Source organism: Myotis lucifugus, unplaced genomic scaffold, assembly GCF_000147115.1.
Source record: "Myotis lucifugus unplaced genomic scaffold, Myoluc2.0 scaffold_38, whole genome shotgun sequence".
NCBI classification, from domain to species: domain Eukaryota; kingdom Metazoa; phylum Chordata; class Mammalia; order Chiroptera; family Vespertilionidae; genus Myotis; species Myotis lucifugus.
In genome coordinates, this window is record NW_005871086.1 from 3,739,646 (window position 1) to 3,757,643 (window position 17,998).

At 41.8% G+C, this 17,998-nt stretch overlaps 1 protein-coding gene across 1 annotated transcript in view; it reads left to right on the forward strand.

Annotated features, from left to right (window-relative positions):
• FMN1 (formin 1) overlaps positions 1-17,998 on the forward strand; it is a 287,638-nt gene that overhangs the window by 135,308 nt on the left and 134,332 nt on the right. The window contains 2 exon segments of the mRNA XM_023752890.1: positions 11,184-11,245; positions 13,213-13,301. Of these exon segments, the coding sequence (XP_023608658.1) occupies positions 11,184-11,245; positions 13,213-13,301 (151 nt within the window).

Consider the following 17,998-nt stretch of genomic DNA (forward strand, 5'->3'; position numbering starts at 1 on the left):
CCGCATGGCTAAGGCAGGATCTTAGTCACGGAGGAAGAGTGGTTTCAGGAGACTGACCGTACTGCCCACAGCGCTTGTATGTGGTCCAGGAGAGGCTCTAAATAAGCGATTTACTTCATCCATCCACTAAACTGGATGGCTTGCGTTTAAAAGCATTTTGGCATCCTTGGGCACAGTTACTGCCTGCATGATTGCAAATTAGTGTTTTCATTCCACGTTAGTGATTTCCTCTTATTCTTCTCCCAGGGGGATGGAAAATTGCTGTTGACTATTCTTGATATAAACCTCCGTATGCATTGCAACAGACTGGGTGCCAGAAACCTCCTGGCACTCATTTGGAAATTTCCCGTACACTCGGAATTTATATTTATAACATTTCATCTAACATCAAAATAAAACATTTTTCAGTTTAGTTTCTACTAGCCCAGAATCTCAGTTTGGGAGTGCAGCAGCATCAAAGATTATTTTTCTATTTCAAGTGTAAATTTTAAATTAAAATGTAAGAAGATGCCAGTTAGTTATATGCCCAGAGTCTGAACCCCAGATCTGAGAATGCCCACTGGACTTTGCTCACTTTTGCCTAATAATTTCTAGAAATATCTGTCAAGGTTTATGGTGGTTGTCTAAAACATAATTAATTGTTTAATCCTCACCCCATGATATGTTTTTATTGATTTTTAGAGGGAGGGAAAAAACATTGATGTGAGAAACACATCTGTTGCCTCCCATATGTGCCCTGACCAAGGATGGAATGTGCAACTATTTTGTGGACAGGATGACACTCCAACTACCTGAGCCACCCGGCCAGGGCTAAACAGAATAAATTTAACCAGGCCTCTGAAATTCACCATGATTGTCTGGGACTTTCCTGAGGAACATTGAGATTCTAGCCTAGAAGACCCTATTCTCAAAGGCAGTTGGTCTCCTAAATTTATACTACATAGTACATACTCATATCAATAAAAAGTTTTAGAGCCTGCTCCTCAGGGTATGTTTTCTAAAATGTGTACATCATGTAAATGTGTGTCAGAACTAATATTGACATTTTGAAGTATATGCAAAAATATTAATTGAGATTAATAATAATTTAAATATCTTGCTAATTTTGATGGCTTTGGGTTCTCATTAGCTAATATCTCAAGGCGCAATATATAAATAGGGGAAGGCTCATTCTTAACAATAGTGGACTTAAACCCAGATTTCAAACAGTCCCTTGATAAATTCTGTTATGACTTGCGGAGGTCAGAGTCTTGGCAAATCTGATTCGAGTGTCCTTGCTTTTAATTCATTCCATGGCTGATGAAGAACTTGTACTAACAATCAAAGTGTCTGCTCTGTCATTTTCTTATTGTTGATGGATTATCTTCAATCTGGGGTTTCTCTCCAGGAACCTTTTGAAGCCAACTTGTTTGTTTTGTCAAATTTAGTTAAAACCAGATTTTAGAATCAGAAACCTTTATTTAATTGCCTCCCTCCCCCATCACAATATGTTGAAAGTAAAAGAACACGTGAGGATGCACGTATGAAGGCCTTTGCCCACCCAAGGTGACATGCAATCATGACCTGCGGACATACTGAATGAAGCTGCCAGGGTCAATCAACTTATTAAATATCGGCAGAGCTCAATTTTTAAAAAATCTTTAGATAAATATAAACAGTAGTTCTAATGCTGCCCTTTCCTCTCCCACCTTTCTCATCCTCCCACTGAGTCTAAAACACCTGAGGAGCCGGGGTCCGCCCACCTCTGTTTGAACCACTGTACATTCCTTCACTCCGAGCTGCGTCCAGAGAGCAGAGGGTGGCCGCTCTTTGTACTTTACCTTCAGGCACTGGCTGAGACCATCCAATCTGCCTGGAATGTAATTTTGGCTTAAAAGAACCAGAACTAATGGAAGAACAGAAGCAGCTTAACCCAAACTGTTTCTCATTCCACTGCCCTACAGAGAAGAGAGAGAGGAAGGAGGGGAAGTGGTGTGAATGCTATGCCGTAGCCCTGCTTTGAGGTTTGAACCATGGACAATTTTAATTGCACCTATAAAATGGCACCTTGGGCACCTCCAGGCCTATAGTACATGCCTGGACTTGGGCAAGAATTGGGGTTTTTACTTTATAAGATTGAGTGATTTTGAGGTTTTGGAAGAGATTAGATAAGTGTGCCTTTTGGGGTTGTTTCTTCCACCTTCCGGCCAGCTCCTGCTCACTGTGCCCTTTACACTTGCCTCCTGTCTCCATCAAAGCCCCAAATAAGGTCTGTATCGACTAAGTTAGCACCAGCAGGCACTCCGCAGTGTAGATAAGATTGTGACGTATATTCCCTGGGTAATTTTTATTCTTTGTGTGTCTGAAGGCAACTTTTGTTTGTGTTTCTTCATTCTTGGTGCTTCTGCTTCCCTTCTTAGTTCTGGCATGCAGTGTCAAGTTGCAGTTATTAATATCTTTTCGAGAAAATAAGTCTTTCTATTATATTTTATTTTTACATTTATATTTTGTTTCATTTTAAGATAATGATTTTTCAAGTTCCAGATTTCTCCTTTTTAGTATTTTTTTGCTATGACTTTATAGCAAAATTGCAATATTGATTATTTTGAATAACTGCAAATAGCTAAACAGATTGAATTTTGATCATATTATCCCACGTATTGAGACAGCATATTCAAATTGAATTAAGTATTAGTGATAACTGAATAATGGAAGTTATGGTTGTGAAGCATATGTAAGTGAAGTTCCTGTGGCAGTGGCCATATGTGGCCCCCTCTGGGAGACTGCTGGTTAACGCAAAGCCCTGTGATGCCGTTTTCCAAGGCCTCTGTGTAGACATTGTGGGTAGTTGGTTAACTGAGTTGTCTGTGTGGTGGTTTTTCAGGTGGTGAAGGTTTTAGGTGGAGTGATCGTTTATTGACTAACACTTTTGAAGGGATGAAGAAGTATACTCTAGTTTAGCAAATGTGTTTATGGAACCGAGCTTTGGAAACCAAACTGTGTGATTTCATGCCTTAGCATCGTCATCTGTAAAACTAGGGACTACACTAACATCTATTTTATACGATTAAATATAAAACAGAGCAATACCTGGCACATAGGAAGCTCCCGATAAATGCTGGCTAATAATTTATTAAGTTTTAATCCCCCCAGTAAGGTTTGCCTACTGTCCCCACCTTCTGGTGGAGTGGACAGAGATTCCTTTAAGCTGCTTAATAGTGGGTGCCCTCAGCATTCATCTGCTTGTCTGCGCAGAGCGAGGCTTCGTGTGTATTTGTCTGCACAGGCGTGCCTGGTGCCGATCGGAGGTGTAGCGTAGTGGCCAGTAGGGAAAAAGTGAGACATAGTGAGGAAAGGTTATCAGAGAGCTATGACATTGTGAAGAGGTGTGGTTACAGAGTCCTTCAGTGGGGGCAGGTTCTGTGCAGCCCCTGTCCTGACCCACCTCCATGCTCCTCTCTTCTTTTCACTTTTGCCCAGTTTTGTCATGAACTTGGTCTTTCCTCTCAGCGATGGGCTGTTGTTGGGAGTGAGACTTTGGAAGATGGTTCTGCTTTGCCTCTCCTCATCTCTCAGACTCTCCACTGCCTCCTTCCACGCTCCCACACCCTTGCCTTTTCCTTGGTAGAGGTCACAGAGATTAGTTTGTGGTAGTTTTCAGGGACAGGTTACCTGACAGTTTTAAAAACCCATGGCCTCTTATTTTATTTTACTTTCTACATTCTGGTCCCTTTTCTTTACAAATTGAGTATTTATCAAGTCCTAAAAATATTAGTAATTTGGGCAAAAACAGCTAAGTATTATATTGGCTATTTGGAAGTTAACAATATTAACAAAATAATTTCTATTCATAAATCAAATAATCCTATTAATCTTTGCTTTTCTGGGCTGAAAACAAAGCTACTCCTTTTGCAAATGATTATTAAAATCCCCCTTTGTGTAAGGTAGCCTGTCAACTACTTAAGGAAATACAAAGAAGAACAAAGCAGGCTACATAGAGCTTATTTTTAAAAGCCAACATTAGCCAAAGCTGGTAAACTGACCCAGTCTTATATGTTTGTGACATCTTCTACACCTTGGATGACAAGATTCCCTTTGGCTAATCTAACCGACTAGGGTGTGTGCCTTCCTCCCTCAGTCTCCCCTGTTTCTTGCCCAGAGGTGCTCCTTCAATCAAAAAGATCAGCTCCTGCCCAGCCGGTGTGGCTCAGTGGTTGAGCATCAACCTATGAACCAGGAGGTCACAGTTCGATTCCGGTCAGGGCACATGCCTGGGTTTCAGGCTCCATCCCCAGTATAGGGTGTGCAGGAGGCAGCCAATCAATGAATCTCTCTCATCATTGATGTTTCTCTCTCTCTCTCTCTCTCCCTTTCCCATCTTCTCTGAAATCATTAAAAATATATATTTTTAAAAATCAGCTCCTGTGAGTAACTGCTTGTTTTTTTACTAATTAGAAGCCCTTCAAACAGCGAGCAGCCATCTTTTGTTTATTTGGACAAGGTGCGCTCGGGGATAGAAGTGTTCAGGGTTAAAAGTGGCTGCAGGGCTGAGAATTCCTGCGTGTTCTTTCTGCTTACCCTGGTCTGCGCAAAGCTGTCTGCAAACGGGAGGGGGGATTTACCTCTTGTGTGAGACCCTGACCCTGTGCATGTGCCCGGAGCAGGCGCATAGTTTTTATGTGCGCCTGTTAGTTTGAATTTGTGATACTGATCTGCTTTTTGTCCCTGCTGACGGTTATTATATCTTAATGGGCGAAACACGACTCTAATGATCCTTGTGTATATAATTCTTGGAGTACAGAGCAGGCACCAGAGGACCACATAAAAATGTTTGCCTCAATTTCCCTGCAAAAAAGGAGCCCAGAAACCAGACTTGACCAAGTAACAGATTTTTAAAGGTAAAGGAACCCAATAAAATTACCAGCTTTTCACAGCGTGTGTCTACTTCCTTTCGGCATATTGTGAGGTGTAGGTGAAATATTCTAGCTGAACTGACAGTGTGAGTCGGGATAACTAAGGAGAGAGGGAGATAAAAGTAAAACCCACCAGCAATGATTGATATTGCAGTAGCAATGAGTTGTTGGGGTCTCCCCTTTGTGGATTTGACACTTCACCTTTCTGACACCATCTGCAGGAGTGTTGGTATAATGAGCCCTGTACAGAAGGGAACAAAAGCTAGAATTACTTGGAATTACTGTATCAGGGCTTTGAGGTGTGCTGTAGAATTGTGTAAGCTGGGATTTGCTTATTCAACTTTCAAGATAAAAGGTGTGTATGGGTGCTTGAGTGTGTGAGTCTGTGTGTGAGAGAGAGGCAGACAGAGCAAGAGAGACAGAGTGTGTTTTTAAAGCAGAAAATGGATGGCACTGCCTGATTCTAGGTAACTCCAAAAATATTTTAATCAATGATTGATTTCTTTTGACATCGTAATCATCAGTTAACTAATTAAATGGGTTCATGTAATGCTTATAAGTGTGATGGTAAGTGTCTTTAAGAGTTAATTCTCTAACATACTGCCCCACAATTTGGGGGAATAGAATGATCAAGTAGTGATTCTGTCCTTATGTAGGAATTTAAACTGTATGGTGAATAGGAGGCAGAATTATGTACATGCAAGACAGTTCTCCTAGAAGAACTGGGACTTAAGTATTTTTGTTTGGTTTTGTCTTTCACTTTTTAGACCTTTGGCCAATAACCTAACCTCCTCCCCTGGCCACTGTGTAGGATAGAAATAATAGAAATAATTTAATTTACTTAAGCTCATGTGCTCAACCCACGGATCTCTTCATAGTGCTCCTTCCACTTGTGGATATTGTTTTACTTTTACTTTTAAGATCCTTTCATGGAAGATGAGAAGCCTCAGAGGAGTACTTGGTGCTGGCCCTAAATTACTCGATCATCTACGTCTTCCTTCACCAGTCATTTCCTCTCTCCCATTCCTTCCCTAGGACCTGGGGGTGGGGGTAGAGGTGAGGAGATCACCTGGGATGTCCAGCTCTTAAGTTCCTTTGCCTATTTCTGTGCATGGCCCAAAGCTCTTCCCCAAGTCTAGGCATAAAGCCTCTGAGTGGTTTATACTCCAGTTTCCTCAGTCTAGAGCTAGCTAGTGATACAACTCTGTATGCTCTCTTTGTCTTTCTCTTCTGTTCCTGTTCCTTTTGTCCATAGTACTCAGGTTTTTGCTCCCTTGGGCCACTGGAAGAGGTTTGAAACCATTGGTTCCAAATTTTGATGTGTCCTATCCTATATAATAAAAGGCTAATATGCAAATTGTCCCTCAGGAGTTCGACCGACTGGGAGTTCAACCACTCGCTATGACATGTGGTGACCACCAGAGGGTGGTGCTGGATGAAGGAAGGCCCTGGCAGGCAGCCAGCAGCCAGGGGAAGGAAGGCCCTGATCAGCCCTGATTGCCGGCCAGGCCTAGGGACCCTACCCATGCGTGAATTTTGTGCACCGGGCCTCTAGTGTATTATAACTCTATCCAATTTACTCCCCCACTTGTAACTGCTCAGTGCTTCCTTGCAGTATATCAAGTGTACTGCAGGCTCCTCATTGTGGCATTCAGAATTGCACAAGCCTTTCTCTAGACTAGGTTGGATCTTATCTCCTTAGTGCAGTTAATTGATGCTTTCTTGAAGCCAAAATTGAACTACCTGCCATTGCCTGCAAGTTCCATTAGCCTGTCTGCATCTGCTTTTTCCACTGGGAATGTCCCACATCCTTCTGGTCAATGCTCACTGGTACTTGTAAATTTACAAATGGTCATTGCTTGGGATGAATTTGGCATAATTAATGGTGATTAATAAATGGGTGTTTCAGGTGTCTTCCTGAAGCCATATAACAGTTGAATATTTACTGGTAACCTTTTCCCCTAAGATGATACTGCTATTTTAAAAGTTTTTGAAGGTCAAGAATGAAGGGAAATTTTTTTTCTTAAAATATGAGAAAATTCACTTGTTACACTTAGTTATGTTTTAGCATGGAATGTTTGGTCAAGCAATGCACCTATACTAAGGGCATAATTGTGCAACTGTACTAACTAAACCTTGATTTTTGTTTTGTTTTGTTTTGTTAATCCTCAATGGGGGATTTTTTTTTAATTGATTTTCAGAGAGTGGGAGGGAGGGGCAGAAGGAGGGAGGGAGAGAGAGAATGAGAGAGAGAAGGAGAGACATCGATTTGTTGCCTCCCTCACACATCCCAATTGAGGCTGAGGGAACTGTTATGCAACATACCACCAGGAATTGAACCCATGATCCTTTGGTGAATGGGCTGACACTCTAACCACTGAGAAACCTGGGCTGACACTCTAACCACTGAGCAACCTGGACAGGGCTAAACCTTGATTTTTTAACAGGGACAAATGGATTTTATCTGTCAACATCTTATCCCTTTTTAATATACTATGTTTTCTTTTTCAAGACCCCATGCTCTCTTTATCAAGAAACTTTGATGCCTGTTTCGGTTGGTTGAGCATGGTCCCATGCACTGAGGTTACCGGTTCAATACCTGGTCAGGGCACTTGCCTGGGGTTGAGAGCTCAATCCCCATGAGGTTGTATGCAGGAGGCAGCCACTTGATGTTTCCTTCTCTCATCGGTGATTGTCTCTCTCCCTGTCCCATACTCTCTCTCTCAAATCAATTTTTTAATTTGACACCTAGCAGAAGGACTCACTCTTTGGGATTCCTGTAGCATCTTTCCCATCGACAAATGTTTACTTTATTCTTGTTACACCCCAGGTATTCTGCTGGGAGCTGGGTTTATCAAGATGCATAGGAATATCCCTGACTACAGGGGCTTACCATTCAATGCGAGAGGGAACTGTTATGCAACATCCCATAATACAGGTTCTTAAAATAGAGTACAATACCATAGAAGAGGCAAAGAGTGAGGACTTCAGGATCCCAAGGTCAAGGGGATCCTTCCAGGGCAGAAAACCTTTCACCTGGGCCTCGGAGGATGAGAGTGGGAAAGGCAGAAACTGGCATGTTCAGAAATGGGGAGCTGTCCCATCTGGCTGGAGCACAGTGTACATGGGAGAAACAGAAGTGGTAGGAGATGAGACTGGAAGTGTAGCTTGGGGGCAGGAAGGGGGTGGCCTTAAAAATCAGTCCAAAAAGCTTGGATTTCACCAAATATTTAAAGGAAAGACATCTAAGGTATTTTAAACATCAAAGTAAAATTTTGAGACCCGTGTTTTCTGGTATGATGAAGGGTATATTAGTGAGAAAGATGGAAATTAGAGATAAAATTAGGTTAACATTCTGAATGGACCCAAGGGCATCTTGTATTAACCTTCAGACATTGGATACATTATTTTTTTGTAGTTATCTGTGCATATACCTTTTCTATTAATAATGCTTTTTAAAGTTGAACCTCCTACCTTAAACACTCAAGAATTCTAGAAAGTTTGTTTATAGCAAACTATTCAGTAGTTGTAGTCTTCTTTCTCTAATTCTTTCCAGATGTTAGAGCACATAAGGCATTAACAAACATTAAAACACATGAACAATGTATATATTTAAAATCATAATAGTCATAGTTCATAGATACCATTTTGAGTTTATATGCTCTATGTGCAATGCCAAGCATACACATTACCTCCCTTAATATTTTCAGTAAGTGGTATTACTTGTTTATAGGTATTACGTTTTATGGGGGTATGTTTTATATGTTTGAGGTTGACAGTTTAACCTGCCAGGATCACATAGTGAGGATGTCTTGATCTTTCCATGATAATCATCTTGGTCTTTTTCTGTACCTTATGCTTGTTTCTTCACCAGAAAAAGAAATTTCCTTTTGCAGTTACCTCTCCCTGGAATGCTCTTCTCCCAGACATTCGAAGAACTGACCCCTTCAGTGTGTAGCTAAAATTTGACCTCATCAAAGAAGCCTTCATCGATCATTCTATCTAATGTCACTCACTTCTCTACTTTACTTTCTTCATAGTGTATCACTATGTGAAACGATTTACTTGTTTTTTTTTCTTTCCACTAAGCTAGAGTACAAATGTCAAGATGTCAAGTGTTTTGAATATCTTATACACTTTGGATATACATAATCACAGCATTTTAGAACAGTTTCTAGAACTTAGTACACATTCAACAAATGTTTACTCAAGGGATGGGTGAATGAGCAACCAAACGTCTCCAGAGCCCATGATTGTGCTTGTGCCCCATGCTTGCTAGATGTGTTCTTTCTGCCACCAGGCACACTGGAGAGGCACTGGCTGACCATAAAACCCTCCAATTGTGTATCTGGGACCCATGCTATTCACTTTTTTAAAAAACATTTTTATTGATTTCAGAGAGGAAGGGAGAAGAGAGAGAGAGAAACATCAATGATGAGAATCATTGATCAGCTGCCTCCTGCACACCCCCTACTGGGGATTGAGCCTGCAACCAAGGTACATGCCCTTGACCAGAATTGAACCCATGACCTCTCAGTCCGTGAGCGATGTTCTAATCACTGAGCCAAACTGGCTAGGGCCTGATTAACTTTTAAAACCAAATATTTACTCTCCAAGGAAAGAAACCCGCAGATATTCTCTTTCTCATTAGTTAAGGTTTCTCAATTATAACTACGCATATATAGTTCATATATAGTAACTAGGATGTATGATTAGAAGTGAACATTTCTGATAAATTACTTAGAATTTCACGTTTTCTCATTGCATTCCTGTTGGCTGATTTTTGTAGGAGAATGTTGGAATTGACATTTAAAAAACAAAACATTGTTCTGGGCTAGTTTCTGTTTTTTAAAGCACCATATTAAAAGTACCTAGTCTGTCTAATAAATTAGTGAATTCATATTATCTCCATGTACAAAGAACAGTGCTGGGAGGGTAAATTCTTTCTCAAACTACATTTCCCTTTGTGGTTTCAGGTTGGCCTTTTCAGAAGGGTAATTTTTCTTTGTCTTGTTAGAGGTAGAATCTGAGATGACTGACTTTGTCTCTAGCATGCTAACCTCTTCCTTTCTCACTAACCCATGTATCTAGGAGTAGCTTGCTGATTAACTACTAAGTTAGAGAAAGGTGGCCTGAGAAGGAATTTTAAGTACATTTCTCGATGTCCTGTGAAGTTACATGATCTTAGCTGAGTTAATTAACTTTGTTAAAATTATATAAAGGGATTCATATGATTCTAAACTACAGAAGAAGCAAAGTAATTTGAAAGCAACCTGCCCTTTACCTTGATCCCTACCTTCTCTGAAAACCATGGTGTAATGCCAATGAATAGAATAATGGTTGACGAGCAGATTTTAAGGCATTCTAAATATCACTGGTTGGTTTAATAAAATTAATTAGCCTGCCACAGAGAAAATTTACTAGCGTGCTGGTTAATTTCACAATGTAAAGTCAGAGAAGGGAGGTGGGGTTGAGGAAACAAACCTTATTAGTTTTGAATAATTATTTAAAGATGTGGAGCAGCCTATTTCAAACACTTTGATTGCCAAATGCATTAAAGCTTTAAATTCAATGTTTGTATCCTGGTATATATGGGAAGGAATCTCTCTAGATGAAATCATAAGCATATCGGTTAATAGCTAAGTGACTTATTTAAGATACAGAACAGCAAGCAAAATCCTAATAAAACCATAGGAATGAAAATTTGCCTTAAGACCAACGCTTGGGAGGTTTCCATAATCTTAATTTGCCATTGATGCAATTATTGCTTTTTCTTGTCTTTTTAATCCAAACAAGATGTTTGCAGTGACCATGGAAAGGTGCCTGAAATCACATGGCTGAATTCATTTAATTTGCCAACATTGTCCTTTTTCTCTCTTTCTTCCTGGTAATGGGCAAGAGTCAGTTCTGGTGCATTAGGTACTAAATCTCTTCAATTACCAGCCGGGAAGAAAGATTTAAAATTGTGCTTTAAACCTACAAACTGATTTAGTTTTAAATCACATACACTTCTCCCAAGGAGCCTAAATTAAACTGCAGAACGGACACCGAGCTCAAGAAATTGAACCGGGTGGGGCCAGGGCTCAGTCCAGCAACAGCAGCCAACCATTTTGGTTTCTTTCCTCGGGGCCCTAGTGCAAAGGGAAAGGGACAAGACATGCTGAAAGACACACCTTGTACGAGAAAGGGCAATATTGTATTGCTTGGGAGCTAGGCACGGAATAAACGTTAGTATGGGGGAGTCTACTCAAAGCTGTTACTCTTTTTTCTCCCTTTTCGGATGCTCGGCAGCCATTTTCAACGTGGATGACTCTGTGGTTGATCTGGAGACCCTGGCGGCTTTATATGAAAATGTGAGTATCAAAGCCATTCTGAGCAAGAGTTTGCATATTTCCATGTCCTTACTAACAAACAAACAAACAAACAAACAAATAAATAAATAACATGTTATGGTCTAAAAAAAGTGGTTATAAGCGACTCCCTCCTGAAAAATTGCTGAGCCATTCATTCATGTTCTTTGGTGGTAAGCATTTTGATATAACATGGATGAGGTTAAGGCACAGAAATGCAAGCTCAAATAAGAGCAGACATGAGAAAAGCACAAGGTTCCTCACCCCCACTGTGGTATCTGAGTTAGTAGATCACTTTGCACACCAGCAAGGGAGGGTGGGTCAAGGTGGAGACCACTTCTGTGCCACGGAACTCAGCCCTGTAGCCTGCTATCAGAGTTAACGAAGGTGAGCTACTGACTCAATGTTGGTGTACACCAGTGTCTTCCTATGAGGAATGGAAATGCTAATACCAGCTAGGAGGATTACTCTTAGTCCAAATGAGCTGACGGTGTTGAATGTGGGGTGTAGCATAGGATGATGAGTGTGTGTTCTGGATTTAGAATCAGACGGGTTTAGCTCTATCATTGACTGCTGAGTGACTTCGGGCCATTTAAATTCCTTAAGCCTGTCTGCTTATCAGTGCAACAAGAATTCAAATGTGCTCTACCTGATTCTGTATGAGCATCAAAAGATAATTCAGTATATGTAGCAATAGCAATGTATTTTGAAAACAAACAGCACTGTACACATATATGGTCTTTAAATTTGGGTTGTATGTGGAAATAACGAGCACAATTACAGGTTCTCTGGACAGTTCCCTACACGTTTTTACACCCTTTACATGTATCAGGAGTTGTCTAGTACTTCTGGGTGGGAACTTCTCATGTTTCCATCAGTAAGGCTCTCATTAAAAGACAAGAAGGTACACAGATACAAGGCCATCGGGAGCTGACATTGCATTTGTTGAGCACCTGGAGGGCAGTATGCTATTATGAGAGAGAGATTGCGAGTCAGGCCCTGTACCAGGTATTTTGTGGCTTCAGTGGAATCATCTATATAATGAGGATAAGTGATGGTGTTAAAGGACTTTGCAGAAGGCATAATGCCTTCCTAATGCTTTTTGTTGTTACCCTGGGCTCAGGACTGTGTACATGGTCAGTACTTGTTAGCTCACAGTAGAGGTAAGTTGCATCCAACTGAAATAGTTGGATACATTGAGAAAGTGTGCGACTAAATGCCAAAATAAGCAGTGTAGACAAGGAATGCTTACAAAATTTAGAAAAAGAGAAGATGGTGACTAGAAAAAAAAAGTCAAGAGCCTACATAAGTTAGGAGGGCTATTGAGAGTCAGGAAGCAAATGCTAAGGACAGCTTGACCCTTATCTGCTTATGGGCAAACAGAGAGAGGATTCAAAGGCAGCAGCCCAATGTCCTGGCTTCTGTAATCAGCTGATGTCACTTATGACCTTTGCATTAGCCAGGGATTCTCAAACATTTGCATGCACCAGAATCACTTGGGAGGCTTGCTGGGTCCCACCCCTGGAGTTTCTTAAGTCTAGGGTAGGGCCAAAATTTTGCATTTCTAACTAGTGACAGGTGGTACTGATGCTGCTGGTCCAGAGACCACACTTTGAGACACATTGCTTTAGACCAGCGATTTTCAACCAGTGTACCATGGCACACTGGTGTACCTCAAGAATTTTTAAAACATGCAATACCGGACTATTTAGTCAGTGGCACTAACCTCTTTTTCCTTAGATTGTCAAGTAAAAAAAAAAATGACAACAGCCAACACAACAATAGCCTCTGGTTTGAGTGAATCAAAATTATACCTATTGCTTTTTGTCAGATTGGCAAAAAATATATATTTTCTTGATTTGCAGTAGAATTTTAGTAATTAGTTTATATGTGCCACGAGATGAATTATTGCTTGATTCTCAGTGCTCATTATTTTTTGTGTATTTTGTTTTGTTTCTTTTTTAACACAGAGAGCCCAAGAGGATGAATTGGTTAAAATAAGGAAGTATTATGAGACATCCAAAGAAGAAGAATTGAAGCTGCTGGATAAACCTGAGCAGTAAGAAAGCTTGAACACTTTTCTGTTGGGCCCCAGTGCAGCCCCTCTCTCCCTGCCTCCCAGCTTTGAACAATCACCTCTAAATGGTGCAGTGAGTTAAGTCTCAGCTCTACCATGCCTCTGACCTATTGCATGTAGCAGAATGACATGCCTGCTGGGAAAAGCACCCGGGAGATTTGTGTTGCTGGATAGACTATTTCTCAACCCCTCTCCCCACCCTCATGACTCCCCTTTCTTGTTCTAGCAACTTCTTAATTCCTCCTAGACTAAACATTCTGGCCAAAAGGGTAACTGAGGAAGGAAGAAGTCATTGCTCTGTTTAAGGATTTGCTGATGCAGTTGAGAAGATATGTCAGAGCACAGCACAGCATTTGATTTTCCTAAGTGGCGTATCCAGTAAATGTAGCCTGAGTGTGTCAGCTTTTCCCCGGATTTCTCCACCTGCTCTGCCCAGTTTAGATGTGACTTTTTCATCTTCTCTTGGAGTGTGCTTTTCTCTCCATTCACTCTCTAGAGTTGTTTGCTCTATAGTTTGGGGTGTCTGTCCACATCCTTTGAAAACCCAGAACTCCAATGTGTAACTGAGTGACTCTTGTCCTTGGCTGGGCTCTTAGGTCTGCAAACCATAGAGAAGCTTCTGCAGCTCTGCAGCCCCCAGGCCCCACCCAGGACTCAAAGTCCAAACTCTGTGCACATGTGCAGTGAGTCCAGAGCAACCACAGGGCTCCTTTGCCTGTTGCTGTTTTGAGTGCTTCATATCCAATTCAGGCCACCCCTCTCAGCCTAGAGGAGGCAAGGGTGGGAAACAAAGAGAAGAGTGATCAAGTTTTGGCTAACAAGTCAGCCCTGGAGGCATCTGAGGTTCGGTGGCTTGTACAGAAACCTTCCTGCTTTGCCCTTGGGTCCTTTAGAACAGCGGTCACCAACCTTTCAGACCTCACAGACCACCAGTGGCCCGCGGACCACCGGTTGGCGACCGCTGCTCTAGAATGCACCTCGCCCCTTGGATGCCTGGGCTGAGTAGGAGATTTCTAGGGTTATTCAGTTATTGACCAACCTTCATGATAATTTTGGGAACCTTGGGTGAATTGTTTTCACATGCAGCATAGGTCAGGACTCCCCCCGCCCCGTCCCCCCGCAGTTAGTTCATGAAGCCTAGTAATATTGTGAATTAATGCAAATAGAGTTCCACTGCCCTTTATCAACCCCCACTGCTGAGGGATTCTGTGGTCCACTCCCAAGTCTTATTTCCTAATACAATAAACTAATCCCCACTAACAAGCTAATCACTGAAAAGTGACTAATAATGGAATATTTGGACACTGACAAGGCCATGGGGAGTATTTGAAGACTGTCTTAGTCAGCTTGGGCTGCTATTACAAAATACCCTAAACTGGTTGACTAATAAACAACAGGAATTTATTTCTCACAGTTCTAGAGGCTGGAAGTCTAAGATCAGGATGCCAGAATAGGACTGCTGACTTCTCTTTGTATCCTTACATCAGTGGTTCTCAACCTTCCTAATGCCGTGACCCTTTAATACAGTTCCTCATGTTGTGGTGACCCCTAACCATAAAATTATTTTCGTTGCTACTTCATAACTGCAATTTTGCTACTGTTATGAATCGTAATGTAAATATCTGATATGCAGGATGTATTTTCATTGTTACAAATTGAACATAATTAAAGCATAGTGATTAATCACAAAAACAATATGTAATTATATATGTGTTTTCCGATGGTCTTAGGCAACCCCTGTGAAAGGGTCGTTCGACCCCCAAAGGGGTCGCGACCCACAGGTTGAGAACCGCTGCCTTACATGGTCAAAAGCAAAGAGAGGAAGCAAGCTCTTGTGTCTCTGGGCATTAATTGCACTCATGAGGATTCTACCCTCATGACCTAATTACCTCTCATCACTGGGGGCACAACTATTTAGTCCCTAACAAGGACAAGCATTTGGTTAGGGCCAACTATACCACCTTGAGTAATGATACTCTAAGCCTAGAGTTGTCAGACCTTTCCTGTAGGGAGCCAGATAGTATTTTACGCTTTGTGGGCCATACGATCTGCTGGAACTATTCAAGCCTGTTGTTGTAGTGCAAAAGCATAAACAAACGGGTGTGACTATGTCCCAATAAAATTGTATTTACAGACACTGAAATTTGAACTTGACGTATTTTACATGTCATGAAATGTTACCGTTCTACTGATGTTTTTCAACCATTTAAAATTGTTAAAGCCATTCTTAGTTGATGGGCCATACAAAACAAGTGGTGGGCTGAATTTGGCTCTGGGCTGCAATTTTCAACACCTGCTCTAAGCTATGGGCATGGCCGACCCAGTGAAATGAACAGTTGGTTTTTGTTACTGGGAGTATTCCCCTTTTCCTTTTGTGTTAATGCCTTTCTAGCATTATTTTTCAAGGTTAATTGCCAGGACACAATAATGGTGGCAGATAATTAACATATAACTTTTTTTTGAGATTTTTAAATTGATTTTTAGAGAGAGAAGAAGGGAGAGGAGGAGAGAGACACGTCAATTAGCTACTTCCTGCACACACCCCAGTGGGGATCCCAGGCATGTGCCCTGACCTGGAATTGAACCAGTGACCCCTCAATTCCTGGAATGATGCCTAACCAACTGAGCCACACCAGCCAGGGCTACATATAACTCATTATTCCTGCTTTCTCTCCCGATGATCTGGATTGAAGCCCATTTTTAAAGTTTGTAAATGGTCACTGTAACAGCTTCCTGGACATGCTAAGTTGTGACTGATAGCAAAGAGGCCTGTGTGTTGTCCTGGTAAGGTGATGTGCCTGGGTTCAGTTGCTGGAGGGAAAGGCACAGAGATGGGGAGTTCAGGCCTGAGTGAATGCCACCTTTGCTTTCGATCTCCTGCACAGTACAGCGTTTGTTTGATCTATGCCAGAGTTTGATTTTCTGGCAACTCCTTTGCCATTAGCTCCAAGTTAGTTGACTATACGCATGTTGTACATACTGGAAAATATGAAGTCTTGGCTTTACAATTTCCTAAGAACCGTGTGGTGCCCAGTCCTATAAATCATAGCATGGAGAGACTGGCCTCATTACTCACCTCATCAGCTTTTTTGCACCCCAGTGCCAGGTTTAGAAAGCCTTTTCCCCATAAAGGTGTCATCCGCCTGGGACCAGGTTGAGAGCTGCTCCCTTCAGAGATGGCCCTTGACTCTTTACACTCTACCTTGAGGTGGTGAGGTGAGGTGAGGTGAGGTGAGGTGAGGCGAGGTGAGATTTGGGTTTGATTGGGCCTGATGCAAGCTTTCTGTGGCCGAGTGAGGACACCATATACAGCCTATCGGGATGCTCCACTAGGGCCCACAGCTACCTCGGGAAGATACATAGATTCTGAAACAAGGCTCTGAGAGTGGAGTCCTCTATGGAAGAACACAAATTACAACATGAAATGGTGTTGTGTACACAGCCCTGTGTGCGCACACACACCTGAGATAATACCATTCGGGGGTTTGGGGGGTGATAAACCAAATGTTAGGTCCTTAAAACCGATGGGCACATTACATCATTCCACCTGTCAGCTGAGTTGCTACTGTGGATGAGTAACCAACACAATGTGAGGTGTAGAACTCCCCTCCTATATACAGGCTGAAAGTGTAGCTCTTCCTGGGAAAATGAACCTAACCTGGGGAAAGAAAGGCTTCCTTGGGGGGTATGTAGTTCTAATTATTATTGGCACTAGGGTATAAAGTTAGACAAGTCCAAAGGAAATCAATCTATAAATATTCTTAAGTACCAAGACCCAAAGTATGAAACTCAGAATTCTTATGGGTAGCGAATAAAACACAATTGGGGGATAAGATATTTATTAGACACTTGCTTTATAGCCATTGAGGTTACTTATACTTCTGATATTTTCCCAGATAAATGGGAAAGGAGTATGGTATGATTTCTGACAGCTTTGCATGGCTATTTTTGGACAGAATGTGACATAAAATCATCTCTCCCCCCCCCAAATTCGCTTCCCCATTATATCACATCTTCACATTCCACCAGGTATCCAAGTCAAAAACTTACAAGTCATTGTGGACACTACTCAGAATCCTTTGAGATTGGTCAGTTACTCTGGTTCTTGCTGCCTTAGTAGCTTTCTCATCCATTTTCCCTTTCCATTCACACTGCAGGCCCTCCTGCCTTCCCTCTTAGAATATTGCAACTGCGGTTGTATAGGTCTTCCAGCCTCAGATCTGCTGTCACCGCCAATCAGTCAGCCAACCCAGGGCCATGGTGATTTTCTAAAACAGAAAGCTGAAAGGGTCACTCCTCTGTTTAAAATCCTACATTCATTTAGACAAAGTTTAAACTCTTTAGCACACCATGCCCCATTTTAGCATCTGACTCCTCCTCACCTCCCCCACAAATATCATGCAAGCCATCTAGGCTCTGCACAGCACCAGAGAGAGCTCCAGGGAACCTTGGCTGACCCGGTCCCTCACTGCTCTGTCTTTGTGCCCTGCGTGTGACTTCCGTAGCTCCCGTTATAGCCCCATCACTGGGAGCACTTGTCACACTCCATGGTAATGTTGGTTTATTTCTCAGGCTATCAAGAAGATGCTGTGTATAAGTAAAATTCTGTCCTCAGGTCCTAGCATGGTGCCTGACACACTGTAAATGCTTCACACGCATCTGAGGACAGACCAAAATCA